The sequence below is a fragment of the Rattus norvegicus genome, chromosome 16 (genome assembly GCF_036323735.1).
Source record: "Rattus norvegicus strain BN/NHsdMcwi chromosome 16, GRCr8, whole genome shotgun sequence".
NCBI lineage: Eukaryota > Metazoa > Chordata > Mammalia > Rodentia > Muridae > Rattus > Rattus norvegicus.
Window position 1 is genome coordinate 2,841,750 of NC_086034.1, and position 14,945 is coordinate 2,856,694.

The window sequence follows — 14,945 nt, forward strand, 5'->3', positions numbered from 1 at the left end:
AGCTAAACCTTCAGAGAGGCAGACACGCCTGGGAAACCAGAAGAGACTGCACTCTGCACACACATCTCGGATGCCAGAGGAAAACACCAAACGTCATCTGGAACCCTGGTGCACGGAGGCTCCCGGAAAGAGCGGCGCAGATCTTCCCAGTTGCTGACGCCGCGGAGAGGACTTAGGCAGTACCCCACGAGCAAACTTGAGCCTTGGAACCACAGGTAGGACCAACTTTTCCCCTGCAAGAAAGCTGCCTGGTGAACTCAAGACACAGGCCCACAGGAACAGCTGAAGACCTGTAGAGAGGAAAAACTACACGCCCGAAAGCAGAACACTCTGTCCCCATAACTGGCTGAAAGAAAACAGGAAAACAGGTCTACAGCACTCCTGACACACAGGCTTATAGGACAGTCTAGCCACGGTCAGAAATAGCAGAACAAAGTAACACTAGAGATAATCTGATGGCGAGAGGCAAGCGCAGGAACCCAAACAACAGAAACCAAGACTACATGGCATCATCGGAGCCCAATTCTCCCACCAAAGCAAACACGGAATATCCAAACACACCAGAAAAGCAAGATCTAGTTTCAAAATCATATTTGATCATGATGCTGGAGGACTTCAAGAAAGACATAAAGAACTCCCTTAGAGAACAAGTAGAAGCCTACAGAGAGGAATCGCAAAAATCCCTGAAAGAATTCCAGGAAAACACAATCAAACAGTTGAAGGAATTAAAAATGGAAATAGAAGCAATCAAGAAAGAACACATGGAAACAACCCTGGACATAGAAAATCAAAAGAAAAGACAAGGAGCTGTAGATACAAGCTTCACCAACAGAATACAAGAGATGGAAGAGAGAATCTCGGGAGCAGAAGATTCCATAGAAATCATTGACTCAACTGTCAAAGATAATGTAAAGCGGAAAAAGCTACTGGTCCAAAACATACAGGAAATCCAGGACTCAATGAGAAGATCAAACCTAAGGATAATAGGTATAGAAGAGAGTGAAGACTCCCAGCTCAAAGGATCAGTAAATATCTTCAACAAAATCATAGAAGAAAACTTCCCTAACCTAAAAAAAGAGATACCCATAGGCATACAAGAAGCCTACAGAACTCCAAATAGATTGGACCAGAAAAGAAACACCTCCCGTCACATAATTGTCAAAACACCAAACGCACAAAATAAAGAAAGAATATTAAAAGCAGTAAGGGAAAAAGTTCAAGTAACATATAAAGGCAGACCTATCAGAATCACACCAGACTTCTCGCCAGAAACTATGAAGGCCAGAAGATCCTGGACAGATGTCATACAGACCCTAAGAGAACACAAATGCCAGCCCAGGTTACTGTATCCTGCAAAACTCTCAATTAACATAGATGGAGAAACCAAGATATTCCATGACAAAACCAAATTTACACAATATCTTTCTACAAATCCAGCACTACAAAGGATAATAAAGGGTAAAGCCCAACATAAGGAGGCAAGCTATACCCTAGAAGAAGCAAGAAACTAATCGTCTTGGCAACAAAACAAAGAGAATGAAAGCACACAAACATAACCTCACATCCAAATATGAATATAACAGGAAGCAATAATCACTATTCCTTAATATCTCTCAACATCAATGGCCTCAACTCCCCAATAAAAGGACATAGATTAACAAACTGGATACGCAATGAGGACCCTGCATTCTGCTGCCTACAGGAAACACACCTCAGAGACAAAGACAGACACTACCTCAGAGTGAAAGGCTGGAAAACAACTTTCCAAGCAAATGGTCAGAAGAAGCAAGCTGGAGTAGCCATTCTAATATCAAATAAAATCAATTTTCAATTAAAAGTCATCAAAAAAGATAAGGAAGGACACTTCATATTCATCAAAGGAAAAATCCACCAAGATGAACTCTCAATCCTCATCTTCGATTGGTTTATATACAAGTGTGCAATTTCTAGGCTTGAAAGTAAAATGATGCTATCTGGTGCTGGATAGAGGAGCCTTATTTTTTATTATGGCAGCTTGCTATTTTTGTAACATGGTGATCTGGTTGAACACAATAAAGTACAGTAGTAACTGATCTCCCCCTCTTCCTGGATGAGTGAGGAGATGATTAAATGTTGATGTCAGCATCCATGAGCATATTCAGATGAGCTTCTGCTTCTGTTGAAAAGGATGCTGTGTTTGATTGTGGTCCGAAGCTTTGAAGCACTACTTGGCATCTCCTTCCTTGGAGGTCTCACTGTTTAAACATAACAGATTTGATAGCTTGTTGGTAAGGTGAGGTCCAGCTTGTCTCCACTAGGTCATCTTCATGTGAATCCGGTGGTTATACGGTTTTGTTCTAGGGATATTTCATTTTTTTAATAACGGTTTTAGCTGACATTCATGGAGAGAATGAATCCTTAGAAGTGTGCCACTAGTGAAAGGAAATCCTGTCTAGAGTATGTTTCTTTACAAAGCTGTGTCACACCATCCTTTGGGCCCTCTGCTGGAAAAGTAGAATCAAGTCTCAAATAATGCCTTTTAAATTGTATCCTCTAGTATTATAGATGTAGGACAGTACTGTATCATACCTCTGTGGATGTAAAATAGCTTGTACCTGCTTTATGATACGTAGTAGTGACCGTGCTTTATCAGAGCTGTTTTTAATGATGTTGCTCAGAATGTTTTCTTTCCAGATGATGATTGAGAAGCTAATTTAAAAAAAAATGGTGCCAGGTACCACAAGAGTAACAGAACTGTGCTGTTTTCTCGGGTTTTGTTTTTTTACTTTTTTTTTTTTTTAATGGAGTGTGCTGGATGTCTCTACAGTTTTGTTCAGATGACTGCAGAACCTGGAAAAGCTGTTGCTGCTGTTGATGCATAACACACTGCTATTATTGGTCTTTTTATATAAATATAAATATATATATACAGATATATAATTTGAATTTTTTGAAACTTTAGCTGTGCTGTCAACTTTGGAAAAAAGTATCCCCGTTTACTGTGTTGAGTTGGCACTGTACAGAAATTAACAGCCATATTGGTCTAGAAATGTTGAACTTAAGTTTTTTCCATTTGTACAGGGGTAACACACTGTATTAAATATGTAAGGTCTTATATACGTGGGTTTGATTACAAAAACTAATAAAGTATTCTCTAAATTAAAAAAAAATAATCCAAAAAAAAAAAACTCATGCCACTTTATGATTACAAACACATGTAATTTGTGCATGTATAGATCTTATGTGAGGCCAGTGCCTTTGTACGCGTGCACAGACTAGTTGAAGTGTTCTGAATCTTTTACGCTCTGCCTTACTCCATGTCTCACATTGAACAGAAATTAGGCTGGCAATGAACCTGGTCATGCTCCTGCCTCCACACCCCACAGAACTGGTGTTACCGATCATACATGCACCATATCCACTCTTGCACAAAGAACACCTCTCCAGCTCCTATGTATTTTTACAAAAAAAAATGTATTTTAAGTTGCTAAAATATGTAGTTCTCTCTGGTATTCAAGCATTACCAATGATTATGGGGCTAATGTATATTTAATTCCTTAGTGCTTAACATTCAATTTTCCATCAGATCACAATAGATTTTCCTGCCATTCTGTAGCTAAATGAATGCTAGACCTTGTACTAAGTTCCTAAGCTTTTTGGTGTTTAAAGAAGCCACAAATAAAAAAAATAATATTAAAAAAAAATTTAAAAGGGACAGGAGTGGTGGTGTAGCACTTTAATCCCAGCAGAGGCAGGCAAATCTTTGAGTTCAAGGGTGGGCCTGGTTTACAGAGTGAGTTCCAGAACAGCCAGGGTCATACAGAGAAACCCTGCCTCAAAAAGAAAAAAGAAAAGAAAAGAGGGAGGAGAGGAGGAGGAGAAGGAGGAGGAGGAGGAGGAGGAGGAGGAGGAGGAGGAGGGAGAGGGAGAGGAGGAGGAGGAGGAGGGGAAGAAGAAGAGGAAGAAGAAGGAGAAGAAGAAGAAGAAGAGGAAGAAGAAGAAGAAGAAGAAGAAGAAGAAGAAGAAGAAGAAGAAGAAGAAGAAGAAGAAGAAGAAGAAGAAGATTAGAAGGAAAGTAGATGGCTTTGCTGAGGATGACACCTGGAATTGTCCTCTGATCTCCACATGCACACTGCACACATATGAACATGCACACACATGTACACACAAATATTCATATCATTTATTTTTTAGGGATAAGAGATAGCTTATTGTGGACTCAAGTACTTGTTTTCATGGCCTAGGAAGACAGATCTCACAAATTCCATATTCCAAAATGGTAACAGCTTCATAGAGTTTTTATAGTGACAGAACAAAGAAAACCATACAGTAGCACGCTTGTCAGGCACATTGGTGGGGACACTTCTGCTGAAGGCCTCAGTTGCTATCTGATGACATCCTCCGCTTTACAGTTGGTGAAAGCTAGTGATTTGCCAAGTTAAGACATCCCAAGAGGTTTCACCTGATCTGCACAAGGATGTTATGTCAGATACAGAGATGGAAAAAAAATGGTTATCAACAGCACTGGAGAGAACCCGTTATGTAGTATTAGACTGTGGCCCTTCAGTGATCCAACCTCTGTCATCACTGTCATTACTGAGTCAAGGTAATCTACAATCACCAAATTTCTTATCAGGTACTCAGTCTGGTAGAAGGGAAAATGCAGTTTCCTCCCAAGAGGTTTTGTCACATCTTGATGGAGTTCATTGCCTTAAATACATGGAAACTGGTTGCAGCAAAGAGGGGATAAGAATTTACACAGGAATGTCAGATTTGACTTTTTCACATTCCCGTAACCAGCTTCAGTCGACCCATTTGCCTCTGTAAATCTTCCAGAGGCAAGAACTGGAACTGTCCTTGTTTTTAGCTTTTCCGTTGTGAGAAAAGGGAGTGGCCACTATGTGTATTGTCACTGATGGCATAAAAACATTTTAGAAGAAAGAGGCAGATATGTAGTCATGAAGATACTGTTCTGTTCCATTCCGATGGCCTCCGAATCGCCTATTTGACTAGGTTTCTATGGAGTCGCTTGAACGGAACACCTTTGTATAGTGTGACCTTGGTGGGGCAAACATCAGTGTTTTCCTCAGCTGCTTGATGTGGACTGCCGACTTCATTGTTGAGGCATGACAATAAATAGCGAATTATTCTTTTTCTTCGAGCTTTTGAGGACAGAAACTCCAGTCATTTTTCAATTTTTTTATGTAAGCTTATATTTACTCTACAAAATAATGGGTTTCACTATGAAATTTTCATACTTTGACCATATCTAGTAAAGATTTTTTTCAGACAGCATCATATGTAGCCCAGGCTGGTCTCTAACTGTCCGTATAGCTGAGGCTGGCCACAAATTGCTGATTTTTCTGCATCCACCTTCTAAGAGCTGTGCTTACAGGTGTGGGCAACAGTGCATGGTTCTAGCCAATTCTTTTATTGTTTACCTTTCCCCACTAGAGGTCGATTTAATAGTACCTTGTTCTTATCGCCAACATTCCTCCAAACAGTGTTGGGTCTGAGCTCAAGAGAATTGCTGGAGAAAGCCCATTCTAGGGAGTAAATTTCCTGTAGACAGAAGTTATGTCCTAACTCAACTCCTTTTCACCCTAGCATTCAACATCAGGAATTAATCTGTCTTTAAAAAAAAACATTTCTTGTATGAGGAAGTCGGAGCGTTTTAAGGAAAATATTCAGTTATCTCAAAGGGAAAAGCATTCTCTTGCCATTTATTTATATAGTAAATAATTATATCATACACTCAATTTTGGGATCATCACCAGGCCACGCCAGCATTCTAACATCGCTGAGACCTCTTGGTATAAAACCAAATTCTCATCAGCTATACTAATCCAGACATTTGCTAAACTGCTCAGGAAATACTGGTTGAGAACAGGTAGAGAGGGGTAAGATGAGCCTTAAGGTGGTGTATTTATTGAACATGCAGTGTTGAAGTCTTAGTTGATTTGAGGATTTTTGGTAGCCTCAAGAAGAGATGGTAGTTTCAAGGAATGCAGACAGTAAAGAGCATAGTCTCTGAAGGGAAATAGCAGAGGCAAAGACAGGAGTATAAATTGTTCGGTCTTGTATCTCTTCTAGAACATGATACCCGGGAGATAACCAGTGTTTCATCAATCAAAATATTAGTCAGCCGGAACTTTTTCAATTAAAATATTGTGAAATGTTTTCCATCACAATATTATTACATTTTCATTCAACAAATAGCCTGTGCCATATCTTCAGTTTAATAAATGATTAAATAACCATTCAATAAAGCTTTAAGCGACTGGCTCAGGTCTTGCTGAATAACAAAGCCTTCCAGTCTAGGAGCTTTAAGCAATAGCTCGCTGTTTCCCACAGCTCTGCAGCTTGGCTGATGGTCCTGATGTTGGCTGTAGTGTAGAACGCCACTCATGCATCTGAGACTGGACGTCAGTGCAAGACGACTTATTTCATTGGTCCGTCTTAGTGCCTGCTGCTGGCTGGGATGCTTTGTTCCTTGTATCGGCGCTGTTTCTGTGTGGTGTCTCGTCTCCAGAGATGTTCTGTGGGCTTGGTTCTCTTCCCAGTTGGACAGTTCAGATTTCTGTCTTCATTGCGATCAAAATGTATTTGAGTAAACACCTTTGAGGGAGGAATTCCTTATTCTGGTTCATGGTTTTGGGAAGGGTAAGATCCAGAAGGTTATGTCATGGTGGGAGACAGAGGAAAGGGGTAGGGTGAGCTATAGTCTTTGAATGATATACCCTTATGACCGACTTCCTCCAACATGGCTCTGCTTTCCACAGTTCATTACCTCAGAAGAGTTTATTTGGGTTTAAATCCATCAGTGGGTAAACCATCCTCATGAGGTACTTACGGCTGGAAAGACACCCAGAGGCGCGTGCCACTAATCTAAGCATTTCTTAGCCCAATCAAATTGACAGCCATGGTAACCTAATCCGTCTTTTGGATTCTTATGGTAGTCACAAATAATCAAGTCTTATAAAACATTTTTCTGGCCTTCAAGCATAGTGGAAAATGGAGATAAAGTCAGGAATAACACATTGAGGATAAAGGAGGTTATGGGACTCTATGTAGAGTTTCATGTTGACCCATCCAAAATTACATATACACATGCAGACACTCAAGGAGAAAGCATCATTTTGTTAAAAATGTTGACGAATGATGTGATTGAGTGCTTTTTGCTTCATTCTTTTTTTTTTTTTTTTTTTGGTTCTTTTTTTCGGAGCTGGGGACCGAACCCAGGGCCTTGTGCTTCTTAGGCAAGCGCTCTACCACTGAGCTAAATCCCCAACCCCTTTTTGCTTCATTCTTTAACACCTGAATTGTCTGTAGTAATTGGTCAGTTATTTTAACAGTGAAGTAAGCATTTAGGTATAGGACAAATGTTTAAAGGTCAGAAGAAAGGCTTGAGTGTGGTGGTGCACATCCTTAATTCCAGTGTTCCAGAGGCAGGGTCAGGATCAGGGTCAGGGTCAGGGGTGGGGGCAGGGGCAGGGGTAGGGACAGGGACAGGAGCAGAGGCATTTCTGTGAGTTCAAGGCCAGCCCAGTCTGTATAGTTCTAAGGCCAGCCAGGGCTAGTGAGACCCTCATCTAGAAGACAATTTAGAAAAAAAAAAACATGTATTATAGTCTCAGATGCTAATTCTTTAAAAATGGGGATATAAAGCTTTTGGCATATCCGGGATGATTATCAGGAAATCATTTTATAAATTTATTATCATACTTAGGTGTTTATGTGTCTACCGTGGCACATTTGCACAGGTCAGAAAACACCTTTGTGGAGTGACTTCTCTCTTTCAGCCTTTTCATGGGTTTCAGGTGTTGGACTTGCGGTGTTCAACGTGCATGTTGGGCCAGCAAGCACTCAGCTTGTCCAGCAGGCATTTTCATTCTGTGTCTTGCTGGCCCGGCTGAGAAGTCATTGCTAGTCACAAAGGGCACTAAGAGTTGTATGCACAGCTCTGGAAAACGCCGCCATGTGTAAATGTGAATGGAGACGAGGGAACGTTTGAAGTAAAAAGGCAAGAGTCAGCGCAGAGGCAGTGGAAATATTAGGAATCAAGAGATAGAGGTAAAAGCAGTAAAATAGCACAGCAGCTAAATAAAAGCTGTGCTCCTTTGAAATCATTGCGTTGGCTGGGGAAACAGGAAAACACAAACATTAAAATGAGATAGGGCTATAACTTGAAGTGTTTTTTTTTTTTTTTTTAATTAAGGAGAAGGTATACATGCCCATATGGATTCGACTGTGCTTGAAGAAAAATAACAGTGACACAGAGTAGATAACAGATGAGAACACGCTGGCCAACTTGGTGAAAAGTGGGATTACCAACAGCCACATTTATCCTGTTTTATGGGTTTATGTTACCAAACACTTCGTGATAGGAATGGCTTTGTATGTTGTTAACTGTTTTGGAAAAGCTTCCATTTCTTATACTAGCATTAAATCTAATACTAACTGTGGATAAAAGAGGGCTCTGAGGAACTGGGAGCCGGTGTCAGAATAGTTTGCTTTTTAAACGAGGAGGCACAATCATTATTTCACTCCGTGTGTGACTATGGTGTGTATGTGTGTGGTGTGTGTATGTACTTATATGTGGGCACAGTGTGTACGTGGACGGAGATGTCAGGTGTCCTGCTCTGTTACTCTCTGCTTTAGCTCTTTGAGACAGCATCTCCCCACGAACCTGCAGCTAGGTTGGTGACCAGCAAGCGGCAGAGATCCTCCCGTGCTCACCACAGGGCTGGAGTTACAGGTGCTCGCAGGCATGCCTGGAGTTTGCTGTGGGTGTCTGGTGTTTGAACTCCCTGCCTGCACAGCAAGTGCCCTGACTTGCGGACCCGTCTACCCAGTTTGTAGATGTGTGATTTTTAAACGAGAGCGTTTCTTCATGATACGTGCCATGTATGCCGTACGTGCATTTCTGAGAGGAACGAATTCATTTTTAATCGGCTCCTGAAAGACTCCAAAGCCTTAGCTCATCAGCCTGCCTTGCAGACTCACTGAGGTTACATTCGAACAGGTGCACGTTTTGTGTTATTTGTAAGAGCTTGAGAAATGAGACGTTTCTGTCTCTAGATGTAGTTAGTGGAAGAACACAGGAGGACAAGTCCTACTGAGTCCTCTCTAGGGAGGTCCAGCTCTAACGTTGGTCCAGCCAGGACCCTAATTCTTAGATCCTAAGCATAGTAAAAACAGAAAAGTAATTTAACTGTGGAAGTTATAGGTGAAAAACCCAGAAAAATCCTTATTATAAAACCATGTCTTTATTATGAAAAATGTTCAGATCTTGTAGATAGGAAAGGGAAAAAAATGAATACCTTTTAGAATGGCAATTCTGGTGTGAGTTCCACAGTCTCCCTGCTAGTGTGTGCATATATCTGTGATTTCTTGAAGTGTAAGGAGCAAATCCCACCTGCACTTGCACAACACATGCACAGCACCTGCACACACACACACACACACACACACACACACACACACACACACACACACACACTGGTTTGTTCTCTGTTCTTGTCCACTACAAATATGTAACATCTTTCTGTCTCAGTTTTCTGTTCCAGTGTTTTGTCTGTGTCATTAAGCATTTATATAACAGAATTAAGTTATTATTGGTGAATTTATACTCTCTTTTTAGAAGAGATTATTCATACAAAAATCTTAGCTACAGCATATTTTTACGTACATATATATATATATATATTATGACACAAAGGAATTATGTTATAATTCTTTTAAAGACTGTCTCGTTATAGAATGGGAAACATTTACAGAAAACATTTCTCCACGTGAAGACTCCTTAGGGTGTAAGGGGCCCTACAGAATTTAGCCATAAAGAAATGTATGGGCGAAGGCACCAGTCACGCATTTCTCCCACAATGCTGCAGAACAACCAGCCACACAACCTGAGTGACATTCTAAGAAGTTCCAAGGGAGTGTGGTCGCTGCTCCGCCCCTCTCGGCTTGGTTGTTCTGTGGGCAGCCACTGAGGAGGCAGCTCCACTCAGCTGGGCGGGGCCTGCTTTCATGGCTCCGGGTTGGTGGGCTGCAGGCAGGGACCACTTGGCTATGTTCCGTGGGTTTTCTTGTCTGGGTAAAACACGCTCTTCTTGGTTTGGCAAAGGGAACGAGCGAGAGAGAAGGCGGCAGGTGCTATCTCCACAGCCTCTCTGTCACTCACATTTATTTTCGTTTCCTCAGCCTAAGCAAGTCACAGGACTGAACCCAGAGTCAGGTTAGGAGGACATTGTGAAGAACACAGATGAACAGAGGAGTATGCACTAGCGAGAGGGTTCAGTGAGCAAAGGGACTTGCTGCCGTTCTGGGTTCTCCCTGGGAACTGACATGGTGGAAGGAGAGAACCGATTCCCAAAAAGTTGGCCTCTCACCTTCACACACGTGCACACACATATAACACATAAGTAAAGAAATAATTGTAAAAAGAACAAGGAAAGAAAGGAGGGAGAATGGAAGGAAGGAAGAGGTCAAGACTCGGGGCCATCAATGCTGTCGGTCTATCTGACATATGTAGCTAAAGTGGCCTGGGGCGAGGTAGAGCTTCAGTGAAAGCTAGATTCAGAATATCAAATGATGGTCGGCTCCTTGCTTGGCCTCACAAACTTCCCAGTACAGCTCTGCTTCCCTAAGCTCTAGCTTCACTCCCACAGAGGCCCCCTCTTCCTGGTAGTTCTCAGACGGCCATCTTTTATTTATTTTTCCTCCTTTTTATTAGCATTTATTATTTATACACAGTGGGTTTTATCATGACATTTGCGTACGTGTATTTGATGTATCTCAGCTGTGTTTGCCCCTCGCTACCATTTCTTGCCATTTTCTACTGATGGTGATTCCGTCTTCTCCCAACTGGTCCTCTTTCTACTGTGTGTACTCTGTGTGTGTGTGTGTGTGTGTGTGTGTGTGTGTGTGTGTGTGTGTGTGTGTGTACTGAGACACACCTGTAGAGATGAGAGGACAACTCTCTTGAGACTTGGTTCTCTCTCCCTCTCCTATGGACTCTGGAGCTCAAACTCAGGTCTCAAGTTTGCAGGGCAAGCCCTTCTTACCCACTGAGTGATCTCACCCCAACCCCGTGCCTTCTTTTGCAATGAACCATTGAGTTTACTAAGTGTTGCTTCCATGAATATGGGTAAGGGAGAATTTAAAGGAGCATGCATACTGTACCAGTAGCTACATCGCTGATAGAAAATACCCTCCTCGTTAACCATAAACTATGTGTTGTCTTTTAAGGAGGGATGGGGCCCACTCTCTCCCACTTCATTACAGAATGTGCACAGGGCCAGTCTTGTACAGATTTATCAGGCAATCCCAGTCACTGAGCGTTCAGGAGTACTTGGAAGTCAGCGTTGTGTGCCACCCCTCCCTCTGTCCGTCCGTTCTGCCTCTTCTTCCGTGATGCTCCCAGAGCCTTGAAGGGCAAGATGCTGGTGCCCCCTTCTGGGGTCGAGCATTCAGCCATCACTTTCAGAGTTCCATCTTGAAAACAAATAACTGACCGAAGATGATCTCATTTTTTTTCTATTCGCTCCCCCTAAAGTCACGGGATGGAGTCTTTTTGGACCAGCGAGAGCCACGTACTGTTCCTTGAACTACTTCTCATGCCTGGAATGGAGTAAAGCGATTGGACAGACTTGGGTTATAGTCTCACCTGGGTCCCATCCAGGATGGAGTAGCGGGAGCCAGCCTCATCTAGTCCTGTGAACTGCAAGGATGCATTCAGAAACGGTTTAAGGGAACAGAAGCTGTTCTCTGTTCTAGAGACTGCATGCCTAGAAGGAGTGTGTAGGGATGGGAGAAGAAATGATAGGCAGAAGAAAATAAAAGGTGCCCTTAGCATGTGTCAATGCTTTTAATGTTTTGAGACACTAAACAAGAACAATATATTCTTTTTAAAAAAATTTCTTTATTGACTATTCTAGGTCAGGTAGCAATAAGGTATTTTATAGATAGCATCTCGTTCAGAGAATAATTAGTTAGATTGTATTTATTTTATCTGTTGAAAAGTGAAAAGCTCAGGACAGTTTTTAATGTTTGCCTGAGGCACTCTCGACTCTGTAGTAGAGTGGAGATTTGAGCCTCAGTCTGCCCTTTTCCAGAATCTGTCCTCCTATTGCCGGGAAGCAAAGCACACAGATCTCCTGCGAGCGGGAGGCCACGAGGCAGCCATTAAGACCATTGGAGTCCCAGTATTGAAGTAATAATTACAACTCTATGACCTCGGCTACACAAAACATGTCCTGAGGTACCTGACTTACCGCAATAGGGAGCCTCTCTTACTTTTCTTTAGGAGCTAGGGGACCAGGAGCTCTAATCGACGGTGCTCTTCCCCCATGCCATTTCTGTATGTATGGGGAAAGGTTCATATGAAGATTAAGGGGAACTAATATGGGAAAGAACTCTCGCAGGATTAGCCTGGAAGATGTATGGCAGGGAAGAGACAGGAAGGACTGTCATTTCCCCTGGCAATAGCTTTGAGAATCTGGCCATACCTACAGTTGTCGTGCTAGTTGAAACACCTCTTGATTCTAGCTCTGAGATGGCCAATGGGCTCTGAATACTGTGTCAATGTCTGCTGAATGGTGGGAAGCTGTCTAGGAGGTTGTGTTGGGTGCAGTGGAAAGGAGATACTGAGTTTTAAAGGGCACAGGAGGAGAACGAACAGCACACAACAGATATTAGTCACTCAATGAGGCAGTGGTTTCTCAGAGTCCTTGTTAAGCATTTGTATTTGAGGGCCGTGTCCTTAAATATGGGTTACTTTATTTTTATTGTCTAGGTGGTGAAATTTTGCGTTTCCTAACCCTACTTAGTACATATCAAGAGGAGAACTTAATTTTCTTAAGGAAAAAAGAATTTGCCTTTGATAGCTTTTGACTTTGGAGGCAGGGTGGGAAGATTTATTTTAAATGTTTAATCCACTTGTCTGTCTGCCTGCCTGTCTCATCTACCATCTGTCTGTCTGTCTATCTATCTATCTATCTATCTATCTACCTATCTATCATGTACTATGTATCTATGTATCTATCATCTATCATCTATTATCTATCTATCCTGTATCTATGTATATATGTATCTATCATTTATCATCTATCATCTATCTATCTATCTATCTATCTATCTATCTATCTCCTATCTATCCATCTATCTATCATCTATCATGTATCTATGTATCTATCTATGTATCTATGTATCTATCTATCTATCTATCATTTATCTATCAACTACTGAATATCATTTATCGATCTATCATCCATCATTTACCCTTTTGTCGCTCACTTATTATTATTCATTTCTATATACTTTTCATTCTATATCTATCTAGATGGACTTTTTTCCTTGCTGAGAATTGAACCCAGGACCTTGTGTTTTCTAGGAGGGCATTTTACTACTTTTATTAATATATATTTAAGATGCAATGCAATTGTAGTTAGAATTCTAGAGAAGTTTGTTTTTAATTTTTTTTTTTATCGTTTTGCAGATCTCTGAGTGGAGCCATCTCCTGGTACAGCCTCTACAAAGAATGTGGTGAAAGTCTACAGTCAGTGAAGGAGACATCGGCTTAAGCCATCACGCTGCCTAGCATTTCTTCCCTTCAGTAGCGCCACGTCACAGAAGAAAAATGTACGGGAGTGCAAGAACAATCAGCAATCCGGAAGGCAGCCCTTCCAGATCGCCGCGTTTGCCAAGGTCTCCTCGTTTGGGCCACCGAAGAACAAGCAGTGGGGGAGGGGGAGGGACAGGCAAGACTCTGTCTATGGAGAACATCCAGTCCCTTAATGCGGCCTATGCCACGTCTGGACCCATGTACTTGAGTGACCATGAAGGGGTGGCATCAACAACTTACCCAAAGGGCACCATGACTCTAGGCAGGGCCACAAATCGAGCTGTTTATGGAGGCCGGGTCACAGCCATGGGGAGTAGTCCCAATATTGCTTCCGCTGGACTTTCCCACACAGATGTCCTTTCATATACGGATCAACATGGAGGGCTGGGTGGCTCATCCCACCACCACCACCACCAGGTGCCCTCCATGTTGAGGCAGGTAAGAGACAGCACGATGTTGGATCTTCAAGCCCAGCTCAAAGAACTGCAGAGAGAGAATGACCTCCTTCGCAAGGAGCTTGACATTAAGGACAGCAAACTGGGGTCTTCCATGAATAGCATCAAGACTTTCTGGAGTCCCGAGCTTAAGAAGGAGAGAGTCTTGAGGAAAGAGGAGGCTGCTCGCATGTCTGTCCTCAAGGAGCAGATGAGGGTTTCTCACGAAGAAAACCAGGTAGGTCTGACCTGTCCCAGTGTTCTCAGGCTTTCCAGATGGCTCCAGATTTACTGTATGTACCAAGGAGGTTGGGTACCACAAAGAAGGTGGAAGCTTAGTATGTTTCACGTGGATGCCACAGCAGAAGGCAGGAAGTACTATGTCCTACCGATTGATTTCCTTGTTCCGGTAGCCTTTCCACCTACTTGCAGACTTGGGGAGGAGATCCATCCTCATTGCCAACTTCCGTATGTGGTTAATTTTGTTCTCTTTTTCAGCATTTGCAGATGTTCCTCCCTCAGCACAGAAGACGAAAATGCTAATCTCTGCAAGAGTAAACACTTTACATTAAAACTTGAGTGGTGAATTTTTATTGTCTGTTTATTTTTCCTGCTGTTGAACCAGCGTTGTTTCTTAGAGCAAGTAGTTCTCTAAGGAGCAAACTCAACAGCGTGAAACAGGACCTGAATGAATGGGTTTCAGACCGTGCAAGGGAAACCCAGCTCATCTTAACTTGGTCTGTAGCCTTTATCCATTCAGTATTAATCTACTGTGTGCAAAGTGCCTTCTTCCTCTTTGACCCATCGTCTATATGATAGAAAAATTAGTGAGATTAGCTTCTCAGAGTCTTGCTGAATATGGCCTTTCCCCTTCTTACAGCCCCCTGCTCCTTTCTTAATCCGCA

The 14,945-nt window shown here is 42.2% G+C and overlaps 1 protein-coding gene across 29 annotated transcripts in view; it reads left to right on the forward strand.

Moving 5' to 3' along the window:
* Erc2 (ELKS/RAB6-interacting/CAST family member 2) overlaps positions 1-14,945 on the forward strand; it is an 860,860-nt gene that overhangs the window by 22,351 nt on the left and 823,564 nt on the right. For all 29 annotated transcript variants that reach the window (XR_010058279.1, XR_010058280.1, XR_010058281.1 and 26 more), the window contains one exon: positions 13,481-14,278. Coding sequence is in view for 25 of the 29 variants with exons in the window: in XM_063275106.1 (XP_063131176.1) it covers positions 13,622-14,278 (657 nt within the window). In the remaining 4 variants the exon portion in view is untranslated. The remainder of the gene's footprint in view (positions 1-13,480; positions 14,279-14,945) is intronic.